Source organism: Mustela putorius, unplaced genomic scaffold, assembly GCF_011764305.1.
Source record: "Mustela putorius furo isolate JIRA1106 unplaced genomic scaffold, ASM1176430v1.1 tig00000281_pilon_pilon_pilon, whole genome shotgun sequence".
Taxonomy (NCBI): Eukaryota; Metazoa; Chordata; class Mammalia; order Carnivora; family Mustelidae; genus Mustela; species Mustela putorius.
The window spans coordinates 114918-133216 of record NW_025421343.1 but is presented as its reverse complement, the minus strand read 5'-3'; the positions used below and the strand labels follow the sequence as shown (position 1 = coordinate 133216).

At 37.8% G+C, this 18299-nt stretch overlaps 1 protein-coding gene across 5 annotated transcripts in view; it reads left to right on the top strand.

Annotated features, from left to right (window-relative positions):
- The window catches only part of GFPT1 (glutamine--fructose-6-phosphate transaminase 1), a 66992-nt gene that overhangs the window by 23580 nt on the left and 25113 nt on the right, over positions 1–18299 (top strand). For 3 of the 5 annotated variants that reach the window (XM_045078953.1, XM_045078954.1, XM_045078952.1), the window contains 8 exons: positions 44–151; positions 6378–6503; positions 7857–7915; positions 9950–10084; positions 11466–11527; positions 12460–12539; positions 12739–12792; positions 15916–16021. In XM_045078953.1, the coding sequence (XP_044934888.1) occupies positions 44–151; positions 6378–6503; positions 7857–7915; positions 9950–10084; positions 11466–11527; positions 12460–12539; positions 12739–12792; positions 15916–16021 (730 nt within the window). Of the gene's footprint in view, positions 1–43; positions 157–6377; positions 6504–7856; positions 7916–9949; positions 10085–11465; positions 11528–12459; positions 12540–12738; positions 12793–15915; positions 16022–18299 lie in introns of those variants that run through there. The other 2 variants (XM_045078956.1, XM_004742110.3) reach the window with 2 other exon arrangements.

Below are 18299 nucleotides of genomic sequence, written 5' to 3'. Positions count from 1 at the left end.
AGTAAATTTCTAAATCTTGCTTTTCTGCCTCTCGATGAATTAGGTGTGGGAGTTGATGGAGGCAATGACAAGGATTGGGAAGCCAATGCCTGCAAGATCCAGCTCATTAAGAAGAAAGGGAAAGTTAAGGCACTGGATGAAGAAGTTCACAGTAATGTACTTAGTTTGAGTTTTGTCCCCTCTCCCCTCCCTAGACTTCCTTCTCCCTTCCCTACCAAATTCCCTTTCTTTCCCTATTTTGGGGTCCATTTTAAGTATAGTGGTATTTAAAGTTGAGGGAAGGGAAGAAAAGTATACTTTTATTACTGTCTCTACCAGTGTACAATGTACCTCAGCTTCAGAAATGACCAATTAACAAGGGAAGGAAATTAGGTACATTGTGTTCATAACAAGCTCAGTGTCCTAAAACGAAGTAACCGCTATTCCCGAGGAAGGACCTTTGACAGGACAAAAGGTATTTTTAGTGGTATCCTTATTCTAGTGTCTTCACTGGGTTGTCTTCACTCGGGAGTAAACGCCTCCTTTGAACATATAGTCAGTCTAGATGTTGCCTTTTAGTAGAACTGATGTAATCAGTTAAGTGTCATGTTTTTCCTTCAGGATTTTCTTCCCTGGCATAAAGTAGTTGTCTACATGCTTCAATAAAGAGGATATACTTCCTAGTATTTTGTTCATAACATTATGCTTATATATTTTAATTTGTCACAGGAAACTTAAAAACAAAAGCTTTGAAGTACATTGACTGAAAAAAACATTTAAAGAAAATTTGCCACAGGAGTGCCTGGATGGCTCAGTCAGTTAAGTGTCTGACTCTTGATTTCAGCTCAGGTTATGTATGATTTTAGCGTCATGAGCTCAAGCCGTGCATCAGGCTCCATGCTGAATGTGGAGACTGCTTAACATTTCTTTCTCTCCCTCTGCCCCTAACCTGCTCTTTCTCTCTCTAAAAAAAAAAAAAAATCCTCCAAAACTCAAGAAACAGGCTTTTTTAATATACCTGCTCAAATGGATGCCATTGAATTCATGGTAAAGGAGTGCAGGTAGAAGAGGAAAATGATGAACTTGGTCACTTTTTATTTATTTATTTATTTTTTCCACATAAGCCAAACATTTAGCTTTGTAGTACTTGCTGAACATGCTAGATCAATACTTATTTGCATGTATTGTGGGCAAGATTAGCTTAGGGATGAGGCAGACACCCAAATAACTGTACTTCAAAAACTGTAGTATAAATACTTGCTCTACTGTGTATACTAAATACTATATATACCAGGCTGATTATAGTAGGTTCCACAGGAGAGGGGAAAAAAAAAACCCAAGTTGCTTAAGGATTCAGGGGAGAGCTAGTTCCAACTTGGAGTTGGGGTTGGAGAGACTTGGTATATGGAAGGAATGGCTGCTGTTTTCCGTTTGGGCAGTGAAGGTGAGCAGGGAGGACCTTCTGAGTAGAATAATGTGGGCAAAGATAATAGGGAAGTCAAATTTGATGGAATGGTGGGTAGTCCTTTTAGTCTGCATTATTGGTAGATGACTGCGGGAGGCTGGAAGGCAGACTGCAACCAGAATCACCATCTTTGCATATCAACATACTGAAACAGGCCGCCTCCTGAAGGAAAGTCAGGAAGGGAATGGAGAAATGGGAACTTGCAGATATTGCTGGTAAATTTGTGATAAATCACTTTGAAGAGGAAGCTGGCAATGCCTCAATGGGAGGTGCCTAAACCCTGTGACCAGCCGCTTCCCATCTTGGGCATCTACTTGAAGGAAACTATGGACAAGGAGACATGACAACAAGATTCATTGCAGCAAAATGTAGAAACAGCTTAAATGTCTACCAGTAAGAGAATGGGAGATTAAGAAAACAAAAGAATACTACCATTTGCGGACCCATGTTAGTGTATTAGATGTTTGAAGGCACAGGTGGGAAAACTCTCCATGAACTCGAAAATCCCCTGGGGAGGAATGGGATGAGGCCAGGGCGTAAAGAAGGCGTCGGCTGCATTTTTTACATTTTAGATCTGAAAATCTAAAGCACAGATGGTTAGAAGTTCGTATTTGCCAACTCTGGGTGTGGGTATTTGTGTGTTTGTGATTACCCCTAGTAAGTTCCAGTGTTTGACCTGTTAAAGACAAAAGAGAAGGAAGTCATCTCAGAAAAGGTCATTAGATTGGTTATTGGTAACTTCTGACTTGGATAGTAATAGCTAACACTTATTGTTGCTTTCTGGGGCCTAGGCACTCTATTAAGTAACTTACTAGTCCTCAATATAACCCATGAAGTACGTAAAATTACCATCCTTATTTTACAGATGAGGGATTTGAAACACAGGAATAAGTACTGTCACGGGGTAGGTGCTGTCACTGGGTGGTGTCAGCAGTAAAGGCAGTGAGGTTTAGGGGCAGAGGAAGACTGCTATTTGTAACAAAAATGTAAGATTTTAAAAATATTTGGTGTCATAAGATTTAAAGCATAAATGGCTATACTTTAACATTTGTTATCTCTGGATATAGGTGTTTGAGTGTTTTATTATTGCCAACAAATTTAATATGGTTGAGCTATTTTTTCTTTAAAAAAAGGATGACATCTGAGAAAGTTAACACAGAAGACAAGAGCCATAGGGGTGCATGGGGGGGAGGACAGAAGATGCAAATAAGCAAATTACAGAGTGATCACCGCTCAGAAGGGTCAGGGCACAGGTAGGAAATTAGCCTTTATAGGAGTCACAGGTGAAGGAATAGCGAAGTACAGCAGTTATGAGGTGAAGGGAAAAAAGCTCAGTAAAGGGGATATTGAGGTACTGTCCAGGTAGGATTGGTGCTTAAGAAGAAGTGATGTCTTGAGTGTTAGGAGAATTAAGTGAGCTTTCGGCTTTGAATAAGGAACACACCTCTGTGTGGCAACAGTAAAACAAGTTTGGTGATTTCCGTGAGTTTGAAATGGACTCAGTTTACAGAATTTTCTAACTCTCTTCAGTGTTGCTTGGCAGTTTTGGGGAGAAGAGAGAACGGGGGGTGGAAATATCTGAAGTTAAGGTTCAACAGAGGGCTTTAGAACAGGGGGAACAGTGAATAGGAGGTCAAGGATTGGGAGTCATGATTAACTTATAAACCATGAAATATTTGTTGTGAGAAATATGCTTATTGTCATAGCAGTAATTTTTTTCTTATTAGGCTTTAGATAATGCTCTTTTGGCAACCATGAAATAGGTATGATAATAAATGTAAATTTTTTTTTTTAAAGATTTTATTTTATTTGACAGAGAGAGATGACAAGCAGGCAGAGAGGCAGGCAGAGAGAGAGGAGGAAGCAGGCTCCCTGCTGAGCAGAGAGCCCGATGCGGGGCTCAATCCCAGGACCCAGGACTCCGAGATCATGACTCGAGCCGAAGGTAGCGGCTTAACCCACTGAGCCACCCAGGTGCCCCAAATGTAAATTTCTTTTTAATATTTATTTGAGATCACAAGCAGGCAGAGAGAGATAGGAGGAAGCAGGCTCCCTGCTGAGCAGAGCGCCCAATGAGGCGCTTGATCCCAGGACCCTGAGATCATGACCTGAGCTGAAGGCAGAGGCGTAAACCACTGAGCCACCCAGGTGCCCCAATAACTGTAAATTTGAATTAGATTCAATCTGTAGACTCTTGTTACTCTCTTCAGTGTTGCTTGCCAGCATGGCCAGAGGGTGGGGGTGGAGAGGTGCCTTAATTATAATTAGCCTAACAGAGTAGTCAGATGTTTTCATTGCTTGCATTAGCATGTTAAGTAGTGGTAAACAATAATCCTTTCCTTTTCTGGAGGTTATTTATTTATTTTAAAGATTTTATTTATATGACAGACAGAGATGACAAGTAGGCAGAGAGGCAAGCAGAGAGAGAGGGGAGGAAGCAGGCTCCCCGCCAAGCAGAGAGCTGGATGCGGGGCTTGATCTCAGGACTCTGATATCATGACCTGAGCCAAAGGCAGAGGCTTAAACCATTGAGCCACCCAAGCACTCCTGGAGGTTATTTATCAGGTCACCTTAATTATTCAGGACACAGGTAAGCCAGGAAAGAATACATTGATGATTTTATCTGTTGGTTGACTGAGCCATCCAACAAAAATTTGAATAACTGCCCTTTATAGCTTAGTGCTTGGGCTTTGCAGATAATAAGGCAAGCTGCTGCTTATGTAGAACTTAAATCCTGGTAGGAGCCAGGTTGACACCTGTCATAAAGTTACAGTAGTACAGCTTAGTATATCATTGTGGTTTTAATCTCTGGCTCTGGAGTCAGCTGGACTTGGGGTCACAGCCTGTCTCTGCTTCCCATTAGTTATGACCTAAGGCAGGTTCTTTGGCCTCTGAGAGCCCCAGTTTCTTTATCTATAAAATGGGAACAATAGTACCTAACAGAGCATTGTAAGGATTCAATAACGAAATGCATATTTCTTAAACACGTCTTTTATTTCAGCCGTTGTGCCAGGCACTGGTGACATAATAGAGAACAAGATAGGCAGACTCCCTGGTCTGATGGAGCTTGACTGTCTAGTGAGAGGGCCAGACAACAAATATTTAACATAAACTAGTGTGATTAGTGCTGTGAAGAGAAAGTATGGTAGAAGTGACATTTAAGCAGAGAACACATTATTGTTCGAAGGGGGAAATTCTAGGCACAGGGAACACCCAAGTGCAAAGACTCTTGGTGTTGATGAGGTGGAGAGTGGCAGGAGAGGAGCTGGAGAGGTGACTGGGGATGAGGTCATGTAGGATCTTCAGAAAGGTAGATTTTACTTCATGTGCCTTGTGAAACCCTTGGAAGATTTTGCATTAGGGAAGTGACAATGATTTAATGGGCTCATTTGGTTAGTGTGCAAAGACTAGATTGTTCAGAGGGAAGATTGGACATTGGGAGACCAGGATTCTGTTGAAGTAGTTAGGTTGATGGCTCCTTGGGTCATACTGAGATGGATAGGGCAATAAGAAGTCTTAAGTCCCTAGCATCAGGTAAAAATCTTAGTAAATGATGGCTATTGTTGTTTGTAAAAGGTGTGTTGAGGGCTTTGAGGGGTAATGGGAGAGGTGGGAGAATGAGAATGTAAAGGCAGCTGGGGCCAAATGGTGGAGGGCCGCGTAGCCACAGAAAGATACTGGGGCTTTATCTTGTGAGAAAAAAGCTCTCTGGTTCTATGTGAGAATTTGAGGATCTTTTTATAAATCTCTGTGGCCAGGATTAAGATGATTCACAAGGGTAGCTAGGGATGCAGACCACTTTTTACACAATGGGAATCTGTTCAAGGATTTTAAGGGTTTTTTCTTGATCATATTTGTGTGTTAGAATGATGTGTGATTAGCCAGTATAAAAACCACAAAGACCATGCTAAAATAAAATGCACGGACTTTCCTATTTGAGACTTCTGAGCAGTTTGCTTTTCTTAATTTAGGCCTGATTCTCATAGGCTTGGATATGTGGTTTCTTTGCCAAATGAATTTTATATTTAGTAAATCAGAAAGGGGGCATTACTAGTAAATACTAGAATTGCCTTTTTTATTTCCTTTGGAAAAAGCAAGAAGAGATAGCTTATAGGGAAAAGAAATCAGAATAGCTGCTTTTCAAAATAAAGGAATATCCGTCTATAACCCCATACTTTCATTTGTTCTACTGTTCTTTGATTTTAGAAGTTCTCCATAATTGCAGTTTATATTGTGAAATATGTTTACATTCACTGGGGACCAAAGAATTGCAGTCATAAGGTTGTATGGCATTGAGAATGTGAATTTATTTTTACATGTTTAGTTAAAGTGTTACTGGTGTTTTTTTCAAGGCACAGATTAAAATAGATTTTTAAAAAACCACATTTACTTTTTTGGTCCATAACTCTTCCGTTTGAACATTTTCAAGCCTTCAGAAAAGTGGAAAGAATAGTGTGTTAACCACCCATATACTTCATCTAGTTTTACCAGATGTTAGTACTTTGTCAAATTTGCTTTATCCCCCGGTTGCTGGGTTCATTTGCTCTAAATATTTGAGCTGCATTAAGTCCTGAATCTTTTTTTTTTTTTTTAAGATTTTATTTATCTGTTATTTGAGAGAAAGAGAGAAAGAGATCAAGAGATGGGGGAGAGTCAGAGGGAGAAGCAGAATCTCTGCAGAGCAAGGAGCCCGATGTGGGACTTGATCCCAGAACTCCAGGATCATGACCTGAGCTGAAGGCAGTCCCTTGACCAACTGAGCCACCCAGGCATCCTGAATCTTTTAATTACTATTTCAAATATGGCTGATCTTTAGTTTCAATAATTATATATTCTGGGTGAACAGCACTGTATTAATATATATAATAATATTTATAGCTTCTAGCTCTACGGCATGATTTAATAATGGAATTTTTCATATTATGTTCTTCAGAACAACAGGATATGGATTTGGATATAGAATTTGATGTACACCTTGGAATAGCTCATACCCGTTGGGCAACACATGGAGAACCCAATCCTGTCAATAGCCATCCCCAGCGTTCTGATAAAAATAATGGTATGGACACATTCTACATGCTGTGGAATGATTGTAGAGGGGTCAATAATGGGAGAAGAATGAAGGCTTTTATGTTTTTGTTATTTTAATTTTTTAAAAATCTGGAATAAGACCTATTCACAAGTAGAGAATATGTAGAGCTGGATGTGTCTGTCGCCCAGCTTTAACATTATACACTATGTTATTTTTCACCATATCCCTCCACCCAGACAATTTTGGAAGCTCTCCATTTGTCTCCTTTTCCCTTGCAGATTATTGTGGTGTTTGTCTTGTAGACTTTCCTACAGTCTAGATCATGCTAATTGCATGCATCCCATGGTATCATGTACCGTGTTTCTCTGTCTCTTCTCTTTACTCTAATGGTATGGTATTGATTTATATCTGGAGGTACATGGTGTTTGGGCACTTTTCTTTTTGTATTATTAGTGGCCATAGATGATCATTGCCAACATTAATTTCTTTAGGGGTTTGTAAAATGGTGATAGTCAAATACTCTCATTGCTTTTTCATTTATCTCACATACATATCTAACTGCTTAGTTACCCAGACTTATAGATTATACATAGGAAAGTCAGGGTAAATGTTTGATTTTTTTTTTTTTAACTTTATTTACCATTTTTCAAAAATGAAGTGGTTCTAATGTTCTAAGATGAATGAGTTTCTTTTATTATTGTAAACTCATGGATTTAAAATATTGCCTTTATATTCAGTTACTTAATCAAAAAAGATGAAAATTATCCTGCTGCATATGTATTTGATCTTGTAATACTTTTTTAATACCAGTTTATCTGACATTTTAATATCTGGACCTCTCCTAAGTAAATTTCACTGTAAATCTGAATAAGTGGTTTTTCTTATTCTCGAACTTCAGTTCTTAAACTCATTTAATGTAAGTCAGGTAATTGTTTTAGTTCGAAAGTCTTTCACTTTAAACTTAGGAAATTTTTATGCATAAAAATGATTGAACAAAGAAGTGAGAGTAATAATTATGTAATTCAGCCTTCTTGTTTGCAAATGAAGACACAAGCCCAGGAAATTTGGCCCTTTCATATGGTGACATTAGCTTAGTAGTTTAGCCATAAATGAAGTTGATGTCTCTAAACCCCAACTTATTATATTTCCCCTCTAATATCCATGTCCCCAGCACTGTGTGCTTCCACTAAACTACATAAATGATGCTGCTGATCTACCCAAAGGTAATCTGATAATGAAAAATAGAAGATATTTGATTACACTTGGAATTATAGCATGTGACAAATTTTTTTGACTTGAGAAAAATCTGACAATACTGGCTATTTATAATGTTTACAAGACCTGTAATTTTTTGTCATCAATAATTTTTATCTCCTTTAGAATTTATTGTTATTCACAATGGAATTATCACCAACTACAAAGACTTGAAGAAGTTTTTGGTAAGTAAAGTAATCTCAAAAGACACCAGGCTTTGAGAAATTTCTAATGAAAGTAGCAAGGTGGTTTGTCGAAATGCACAGCACCATCTAGGTATGATCAAATAATTCCTGAGATGGTTACAAGGGTATGTGGTTTACTGGACCCTTCTTTGTTCACAGTGAGATATTTTTGTTTCTTATGTGAGTAGGAAATAATTATTGGGTTTTATTATAAGTGACCCTTCAAAGCTCAGATAAAATTGGAATTTTTGGTAGGGGGACATCTTTTGCATTGTGAGAGACCTTGTTTATCATTTGTAAAAGATTCTGGGATATATAAGAAGAATTAGGACAGATTAAATGAAGTTTCTCTGCCCTAAATAGCCATGTACTATATAGTAATAGTCATGGGGATGACCCTCATGAGTTCCTCTTGGGGCTGTCCAATTGAAATTTTGGCCATGCTGGAAGCCTGTATCTTTGTGGTCCAACACCCGCATGTGGTCATTGAGCTGCTAGGACTGAGGAACTAAACTTGAAATTCTATTTCATTTTAACTGGTTTAAGTTTATTTTTGTTTTAATTAAAGTTTTTAAAGATCTTATTTTTATTTTTAAAGATTTTATTTTTTTTTAAGTCATCTCTACAGCCATTGTGGGGCTCAAACTTACAACCCTTAGAGCAAGAGTCATGTGCTCTACTAACTGAGCCAGTCATGTGCCCCCTAATCAGTTTAAATTTAAAGAGCCACATATATGGGGTGCCTGGGTGGCTCAGTGGGTTAAAGCCTCTGCCTTTGGCTCAGGTCATGATCCCAGGGTCCTGATCCCAGGGTCCTGGGATCGAGCCCTGCATCGGGCTCTCTGCTCAGCAGTGAGCCTGCTTCCTCCTCTCTCTCCGCCTGCCTCTCTGCCTACTTGTGATCTGTCTGTCAAATAAATAAATATTTAAAAAAAAATTGTACATTTATTTATTTATTATTTAAAAAAATTTTTTTAAAAGATTTTATTTATTTATTTGTCAGAGAGAGAGAGAGTGAGCACAGGCAGACAGAGTGGCAGACAGAGGCAGAGGGAGAAGCAGGCTCCCTGCTGAGCAAGGAGCCCGATGTGGGACTCAATCCCAGGATGCTGGGTTCGTGATCTGAGCTGAAGGCAGCCACCCAACCAACTGAGCCACCCAGGTGTCCCAAGTACATTGTACATTTAAAAAAAGCCACATATATGGGGTACCTGGGTGGCTCAGTCCATTAAGTGTCTGCTTTCCTCTCAGGTCATGATCCTGCGGTCCTGGGATTGAGCCCCACATTGGACTGCATGCTCAACAGGGAATCTGCTTCTCTTTACTCCCTGACCCCTCCCCACTCATGTTTTCTGTCTCTCTCTCTCAAATAAATAAATAAAATCTTAAAAAATTTTTAAAAAATAGCCACATACAGCTAATGACTGTTGTGATGGATAGTGTAATTTCATTATCCATGAAAGAATCATTATGTTCATTATGGAATTACTGTTTTGTGACTATTGCATATTACTTTAATTATTTAAAGTGGTTTTGTTTTTTTTTTAAGATTTATTTATTTATTTGACAGAGATCACAAGTAGGCAGAGAGGCAGACAGAGAGAGAGGAGGAAGCAGGCTCCCTGCTGAGCAGAGAGCCGGATGTGGGGCTCGATTCCAGGACCCTGGGATCATGACCTGAGCCGAAAGCAAAGGCTTTAACCCACTGAGCCACCCAGGCGCCCCTATTTAAAGTGTTCTTAATTTGTATGTGGCATATATCTAGATTTATATAATTGTAAGTGTATATTCAAAATTATACAAAATACCTCACCATTTTGGGTTCACTGTGGTTAGATGGTGAGTTTAATTTTGAACAATGGGTCATGGGGTATGTATGGTGTTGAAAAAATATTAGAATTTGATTAGTGAAATTTTTGAGAAAAAAATTATATAGAAAGAATTATATAGATTACATAGAAAAATCATATAGAAAAGATATCATGACTATTTCCTTAAATGTGTTCATTTTTTTTTTTCCATTTCTTATTTTAGGAAAGCAAAGGCTATGACTTTGAATCGGAAACAGACACAGAGACAATTGCCAAGCTTGTTAAGTACATGTATGACAATCGGGAAAGTCAAGACATCAGTTTTACTACCTTGGTGGAGAGAGTTATCCAACAATTGGTATTAAACCACTCTTTTAAAGATAATTATTGCCAGTGTTAATCATAACAAACTCTTAAGATAAGCAGAAACTATGTTAATTTCTTAAGTATTTTTGGCTTTTATTTCCTATATATATATATTAATACTCAGCTTAAATAATTTTGAAAGACTCTTTGACCACCTTTCTTCCCACACACTTAAAATTCTTCTTTCACTGTAGTTCAGTGTCATGGGAATTAAAAATAATCCCAAATCTAAGAGTTTGTCCTATGTGTGTGCACACACACAAGCGCATACGTACCACCCAAACCTGTATACAATAGACACAGTCAGGGGTTCATTTACTTTCTTGCTTCCTACTCACTCAAGTATTCTTTTCAGTCAGTAACTTAGCACAAGGGTAGCTTCAGTAAAATGCACACTCTTTATTCTGGGATAATGTCTGCATGTCTCTAAGCCAGTATAGTCAACTTATTTTTCCTTATGGTACTTTGCCTTGGCCTCGTAACACTATAATTTTCCTGCCCCAGAAAACAAGGGCATTCTTTCTGATCCCATCCCAGTCGTCCTGGTTAAAGATTAAAGACACAGAAGATCCACAACAAGTCCAGATGTGTTGGGATTTCTGCCCCCATCCCCATTCATTACTCTAGTGTTCCCATTTAAAAGCCCTCTACTTCTTTCTAAAGGTCTAACCCTCACTTCCTCCCTCTACCCAAATCTCATGATGCCTGAAGCAAATGGAGGAATCAGGAAGATGGAGTAGAGGCCTATTCCTTCCCTTTACTCAAGGCAGAGTACTGTGCCTTTCTAGCCTTTTCTTGTTTCTATGCATTATATAACCCAGTTTGCATTCTAGGATGATCCTTTACCTTTCCTGCCTCCTGTTCCTCTTTTATTCACTCTTGATTTCCTTGCCCGGTCCCTGAGGAGGTTGGGTAGGACTTGTTAATAATTGTGGTTGTGTATATTTTTATCTCCAGTATCAAGGTCAACAGGCATGGAAGTTAGCAGTGGTATAAAATCACTGGACTGGAGTAGGGGTTTTGGATATTGGGCTTGTAGTCTTTTCTAATCCTCTGTTCCCTGCATTCTAATGCCTAGTATGGGATAGGATGTATCTATTTAGAAATATGTACAAAAGTGCTTTAAAATAGTCTTTTGTGGAGCTATTATCTATTGAGTCGATTTTAAGAGGGGCTTGGTGAAAAAGTGTATCTTGATACACCAAAGTTAAGGAATAAGTGTCTGCCTAAATTTTAGACTTGTTTATAACCTACTGCAAAAGGGCAGCATGTAAACAAAAAATTTCTGTGCTGAAGCCAATATGTTTTAGGAATTTCACATTTGAGAATTGATTATAATAAATATTGCTAATGCATTTTTCCCCCTCTTATAGGAAGGTGCTTTCGCACTGGTATTTAAAAGTGTTCATTTTCCTGGCCAAGCAGTTGGCACAAGGTACATACAAATTTAATAATGACTAATAATTACATGTATTTTGAAACATCTGAATTACAAGTGTGTTTTCTGTGCTTGATGATTACCCTTCACTGTAAGGACTTGCCCTATCTCAGAGACTCCATATGAATACGTTTTCATATGTCCTTTCTTATCTGTTTTTTTTACCACTCTTCCATTTAACAGAATCCCTTAATAAAGCAAATATATTTTTGCATTTATAAACTGGCCTTTTGTCTGTAGTGGGATACTATGGTTACTTTGTGAATTTGGATATTGAGTATTCCTTAGTTTCAGGCCCCAAGCATTAGCTTTCTCCGTGTTTTTTGGAAGTATATATTCTGAGTGGATTCTGAGATAATAGTACCATCTCTACTTTTGTGACGATATGTAGGCCTGATCATGACATCCTTTTTAGACCAGTGGGAAACCCTAATATTTGGCAAGAAAGAGCTATTTTTAATAGGAAGGCAAGGTGACTAAGGAGAAAATGCTTAAACATTCATGTGTCAGAATTCCATGTATAATTGAAAGAAAGTTTCCATTTGACATTTTAAAAAGGAGAAAGACTTTTCTGTAATGGTCCAGAGAGTAAATATTTTAGCCTTTCTGGGCCATAAGGCCTCTGTAGCACCAAGGTTTGCTGCTGTAGTGGGAAAGCAGCTGTAGAAAATAGGGAAAAGAAAGAGCATGGCTGGATTCCAGTAAAACTCTTGTGTAACAAAAATAGACAGACCTGGCCTCAGGAGCATAGACTGCTGACCCTGTTACTATTTTATAAAAATTCTGTGTCTGTTACTCTTTTGTTATACCTAAAGCCAAGTTTAAAGGGGAAAAGTTAAATGTTATTTGATTAGTATTGGCTCATGAAAATTTGTATCTGTGCAATATTTATGAAAATGATGTAATTCTGCCTAATTTTGCACTAACAGACGAGGTAGCCCTCTTTTGATTGGTGTACGAAGTGAACATAAGCTCTCAACTGATCACATTCCAATACTCTACAGAACAGGTAAAAACTCTTGCTATGTCTTGCCAAGAGGAATAAATTTGAGTGCAGTAGATAAAAAGAATTGTGTTCATTAAATTGAAATAAATATCTCTTTGGTCAGATCCACACATATGTGTATATAGTTCTGTCTAGACGTGAAAAGGATTTGTTGTTGTGATTTCTCTGACGAGGAGAATTTTTTTCTGTTGTATATCCTTAGCTAGGACTCAGATTGGATCAAAATTCACACGGTGGGGATCACAGGGAGAAAGAGGTGGGAAATGCACTCTGCATGGATGGGGAGGAATCTTATCCTCTTTTGTTCATTCTTTACTAATTCTTTGTTCTTGGAGTGAATGAATGTGCTGGGCCTCTAAAAATGTGCTTTTTTATGGGGAAACATATTTTGACATTTTTCTAATTTGCAGAGTATATTTTGTCTGTCTGCTTTTGGCATTTAGAAAACTGCTTTTAATAATTTGTTTCTTTGAAATTTAGATTTTAAGTTGTAAAGTTTTTTTAAAAAATTAAAATCATGTAAGATACAGTAATATAAGTAATATATTTAGATTGGGAAAGAGCATTGTATGCTAAGCTATTGTAGATTGAATTCAGTGGTAGTTATTTAATTTATTCTAACTTTTTACTAAGTTATGTTTAAATGATCTTTATTTTATGCATGACATTTTACTTTTAGATTCACATTCACATCTTGATTGCCTTGTTTGAAATTGGAGTCTTTTTGTTTGTTTGAAGTTTATTTTTCTTTATAGGACTTTCAGCCATACAAATTCTGGATCATTTTATTGATATAATTAGACAGAAAACAAATGACATGCTCTTTTTATTTACTTATTATTAAAAGCTTTCTAAGTAAAAGATAGGGAGTGGTAAATTCAGAAAATTGGAACCCATATTATTAATGTATAAGTCTTGGTTTCTTGAAAAAAAATTAGCAAAGGACTCTGAACCTTTCATGTTTAGATAGTGGCTGCTTTAGCTCTTTTATCTAAAGTAGAAAGTTAGTTCCTTATGTAGCCTTCAGTCATGAAATGTTAGGATTTCTTCTTCCTTCCTCTCTGGCCCTCTCTTTTCAGAAGAAAAACTGGTATAATCAGTGAGAGTAGAGAATTTTGGATCCAGGGTTCCAGATTTCTGTTAATAATCCAGCTCTTTTTATACCTTACTTTTATGTTACCTTATACATTTTCTTGGGCTGCTCGTATAAAAAAAGAATGGAAAAACATTGGCTAAGGTCTTAAGAAGTTAGAAGAAAAACTTAATATGAGGCATCTTTTTAAGATCATGAATTACATTTTAGTAACCTTTATTTCTGAAGCTCCTTGTAGGTAGATGATGTGTGGCTCAGCAAAGTTGAGTTTTTTATTTTTTTATTTTTTTAAAGATTTTATTTATTTATTTGACAGAGATCACAAGTAGGCAGAGAGGCAGGCAGAGAGAGAGAGGAGGAAGCAGGCTCCCCACTGAGCAGAGAGCCTCATGTGTGTCTCTATCCCAGGACCCTGATATCATGACCTGCACTGAAGGCAGAGGCTTTAACCCACTGAGCCACCCAGGTGCCCCGCAAAGTTGAGTTTAAAAAGTTTAGCCTCTTATTAAAGAGGCTGTATAAAGGGGGCTTTTAGATTTTTGCTATATTCTCCAGGTGTAACTACTGACAAAATAAGAGGGGATGGTAATGATTGTATTCTACTCAAATCAGATAAGAAAATCTATGTACGGCAAAACATTTTGTAGATTGCACGAGTCGTGTAGACATCAGGTGGTAATAATGTTCTTTTCATTTAAATAGGCAATGATATTAAATCCTTATAGATTTTATAATAAAATATACCTTGTTACTTGAAGAATAAATATCTGGAGAAGGAAGATAGTGAAACTTGACAACCAGTAGGGCATCGAATCACCTAAAGCTAGTTGTATTTATTTTGAAAATATTGGTCCTAGGTTATCCTTCTTTACATTTTTCAATTCACTTTTTTTTAACATCAGGAAAGTTCGCTGTTTTGATGTGCAGTTTCATGAGTTTTGTAAAGTGCAAATAGTTGTTCACCAGCCCAGTCAAAGTGCAGAACGATTCCATGCCCATGAAAGTTCCCTCCAGCTGGAGAGTTGTAGCCAGCCCTTGTTCCCTTGTCCCATACTCAGGCCTTGGCAAACACCAATCTGTTTTCTCTTCCTGTAGTGTAATTTCTCCTAGTATGTCATCTTATATGTATTTTTAAAACTGTGATACCTTTTTTGCTTTTAAATTTGGATGGAAAGATCTAAAGAGCTGTCTGGTTTTCATGTCTAAAACACATCATACTGGTACGATTGTGGAGAACTTTGGATGTATATTTCTAAGAATACTTACAAGCAAGTCTTTATAGACATGCATTAGAGGATAGATACAATATGAATTTTTGCAAGTATATTTATTGTGTCCTCTGGCTATTGTGTCCATAGTCACAAGGTCTGTAAATGTCCTGATCTCAGAAAAAGGTGCTTTTTTTGGTCTCTGTGTTATATATTCTTCAAGTAATGGGTTCCTCCCCCCCATATTTGGCTAATTTGTCAAACTTCACTTTGCTTTCCACCTTTGACTTTTGTTGTGAGTGAGCCAAAAGGAAAAAAATTCTTTATTCATGACTTGATGAATTAAGTAGAGATGTCAGAATTCTAAAGTTCTAGGATTAAAAGGATATTATTGCAGAAGGACCGTATTTTATCCTAACTTAAATGTAAGAAAACCCAATTTTAAGAAAGAAGAGGTTCTAGGTTTATGGTATTTCCAATCTTTAGCAGTAGGGACCACATATAGTGTATGACAGAGAGTTCTAAGTATCTTTGTTCTGTTTTGAAATAAGAGTCAGTATAAACTACAACTTGACTTGTTGTGCTGACTTACTGGTAAAATCTAGAGAAGTTTTGTTATAATAAAAATTAATATGCCATCAGTCTTTTATTCATTGCACAATTTTGATTTTTTAATGTAATTTCTGTAAGTTTAGTTACATAAACTTATATGTATTCTATCAAGTTTTGTGCAAAGTTAAAATTAGTTGATACATACTGTTGATTAAAAAAAGTTAGTGATATTTGTGAATTATTTGCCTATTACCTGGAAGAGAAATATTCCGTTTTAAAAATGTGTAATGTAGCACTCTCATCCGCCACGCTGTCTTTGATAGTTGCTGTTTCACTCTACACCTGTGTCTGTTGTTCTTGTTGGCTTATTGCATGGAAATAAGGTGATCTACCTAGCATCTCAGAGTTGCTGAAATTATTTTGTGTTGCTATGGTTTTTTGTTGATTTTATAGAAAGCTATGTCAGTTTATGCACTGGCCATGGTTTCCTATATGATTGCTAATTTGTGTTAACTCTGTGCTCTAGGGAAGGACAAAAAGGGAAGCTGCAATCTCTCTCGTGTGGACAGCACAACTTGCCTTTTCCCTGTGGAAGAAAAAGCAGTGGAATATTACTTTGCTTCTGATGCGAGGTGAGCTTCCTTCGTTGGTTCAGAGAACTTCAGTAAAACTTCTCATGTTACTGAAACCAAAAGTCATTTTATGCATATCTAGTCATCCCGTGTGGGAGAATTTTGTTAATTAGAGAAAAATGTAGGTGTCCTTTTAAACGGAGATGGGGTTCTAAGAATATTTTTCCTCTCAATTCAAAGCACGTAGGTCAGTTTACCAAGAAAAGAGAACAGTCCTTGAGACTCGTTTCTGCATATTTACTCTGAGCTCTTTTATTATTTTTCCTCTTTTTTCTGGAGACTTACCCAGGTTTTATAGGGAGGATAGATTTTAGACTGGAGAACAGAATGGCTTAGTGTCCCAGCAATTACAGTATGCTTGCTAAACCATTATAGTTTTAGTCCAATAAGGACACTTGCCTTTTTAAATTCGGAAGTAGTTTGCCACATAATCACTTTTATAAAAGAAATAGTACTAGACTAAGACATTTAGAGTGAGAAGTACTGTGGGATGGTGAGATGCATTTAGAAGTGGAATACCAACAGTGGGGAGGATCAAATGGATCGCTCAGGTTGCCAGCAAGCACTTGAGTCATTCGTTGTGCTTGAAAGTAAGGGGGTCTGAAGATGAGAAAGAGTCGTAGTTTAAGACTGCTGGGATTGCATCACCTCAGTGGGTAAATTAGTTTTGACTGTTTCCTAACCTTTGCCGGAGTATACTCAGTGCTAGGATGCATCATTGTCATTAAGTAGGTTTGTTACAGAATTGACAGTTATGGCTTTAATAAACTGGAAATTGCAGAAGCTTATCATCCTTTTGTCATTGACTGATAGGTTCATATTGAACACTCTGAGCAAATCCATATCCTAGGCTTAGGAGACAGTTGTGAGTAAAAATAAAAATACACTTGTCTGAGGAGTGCCTGACTGGCTCAGTCAGTGGAGCCTGTGACTCTTGATCTCAGGGTTGTGAGTTTGAATGTGAGCTTGGGGTTGTGAGTTTGAGTCCCACGTTGGGGGTGGAGATTACTCCAAAAAAATTTTTTTTAGGGGCGCTTGGGTGGCTCAGTGGGTTAAGCCGCCATCTTCGGCTCAGGTCATGATCTCAGGGTCCTGGGATCGAGTCCCGCATCGGGCTCTCTGCTCAGCAGGGAGCCTGCTTCCCTCTCTCTCTCTCTCTGCCTGCCTCTCCGTCTACTTGTGATCTCTCTCTGTCAAATAAATAAATAAAATCTTTAAAAAAAAAATTTTTTTTAAAGAAAAAGTTATCTGTGTGTGTGTGTGTGTGTGTGTGTGTGTGTGTATGTATCAACTTATCCTTGAGGAGCTTTTCCTTAATGGAGAAGACAAATTTTAATCAATCCTACAAGTATAGAATTCCAGCTCTGACAAAAATGCCTGTAACAGGGTGACTCACTCTCCTGTGGGTGAATTTCTTTAAGGGAGTGACACTTGAGAGATAAGGAGATGCTGGGAGTTAGTTAGGTGAAGAGGTAGAGGAAAGAACATTTCATTTACTGCAGATTGATCAGTCTGTAAGAGCGTGGGATGGGTATGAGTATGGCTGGAATAGAGGAAGTGGGAGATGAGGCTAGAGCAGGAGGTAGGGTCATGGTAAGGTGTTTTTGTTGTTTTCTGAAAAGCCAAAGGAAAGCCATCAAGTGGTTTGTTGGGTGAGAGAGAAATCTTGGTTTGAGTTACCTTTTGATACTCATTTTGGCAGAGATGGAGAATGGATGGAGGGAGGGAAGGAATGTGGTTGGATAAGTTAGCAGGCTGCTGCCATAGTTCATCCAAGATCTGATGGTAGCTTGAACTGGCTTGTGGTGGTGGACATAGAGAGAGGCTTTGAGAAATATTTAGGAGTACAGAATGGAAGGATTTGGAGATAGAATGAGAAGGAAATAGCCATGCTTTCTGATTTGATCAAATCTAATTTGGTTTAGCGTGTTGCACAGAGGTCCTTTCGTTCATTGTCCCTAGTAGGGGACACTGCCCTGTAGGGAATGGCTTGGGTAACCAGAAAGTTATCAAAGATACTGCACAATGATAAGTTTATATATTTTATTTTATGTATTTTTAAAAGATTTATTTATTTGAGAAAGAGAGATAGGAGGGACAGAGAGGGAGGGGAAGAGAGAATTTCAAGCAGACTCCTCACTGAGCACGGAGCCTAACATGGGGCTTGATCCATGACCCTGAGATCATGACCTGAGCTAAAATCAAGAGTCAGATGCTCAACTGACTGAGCCACCTAGGTGCCCCAAGTTTGTATTTAAACTTGGTTTGTGTGTTCTAA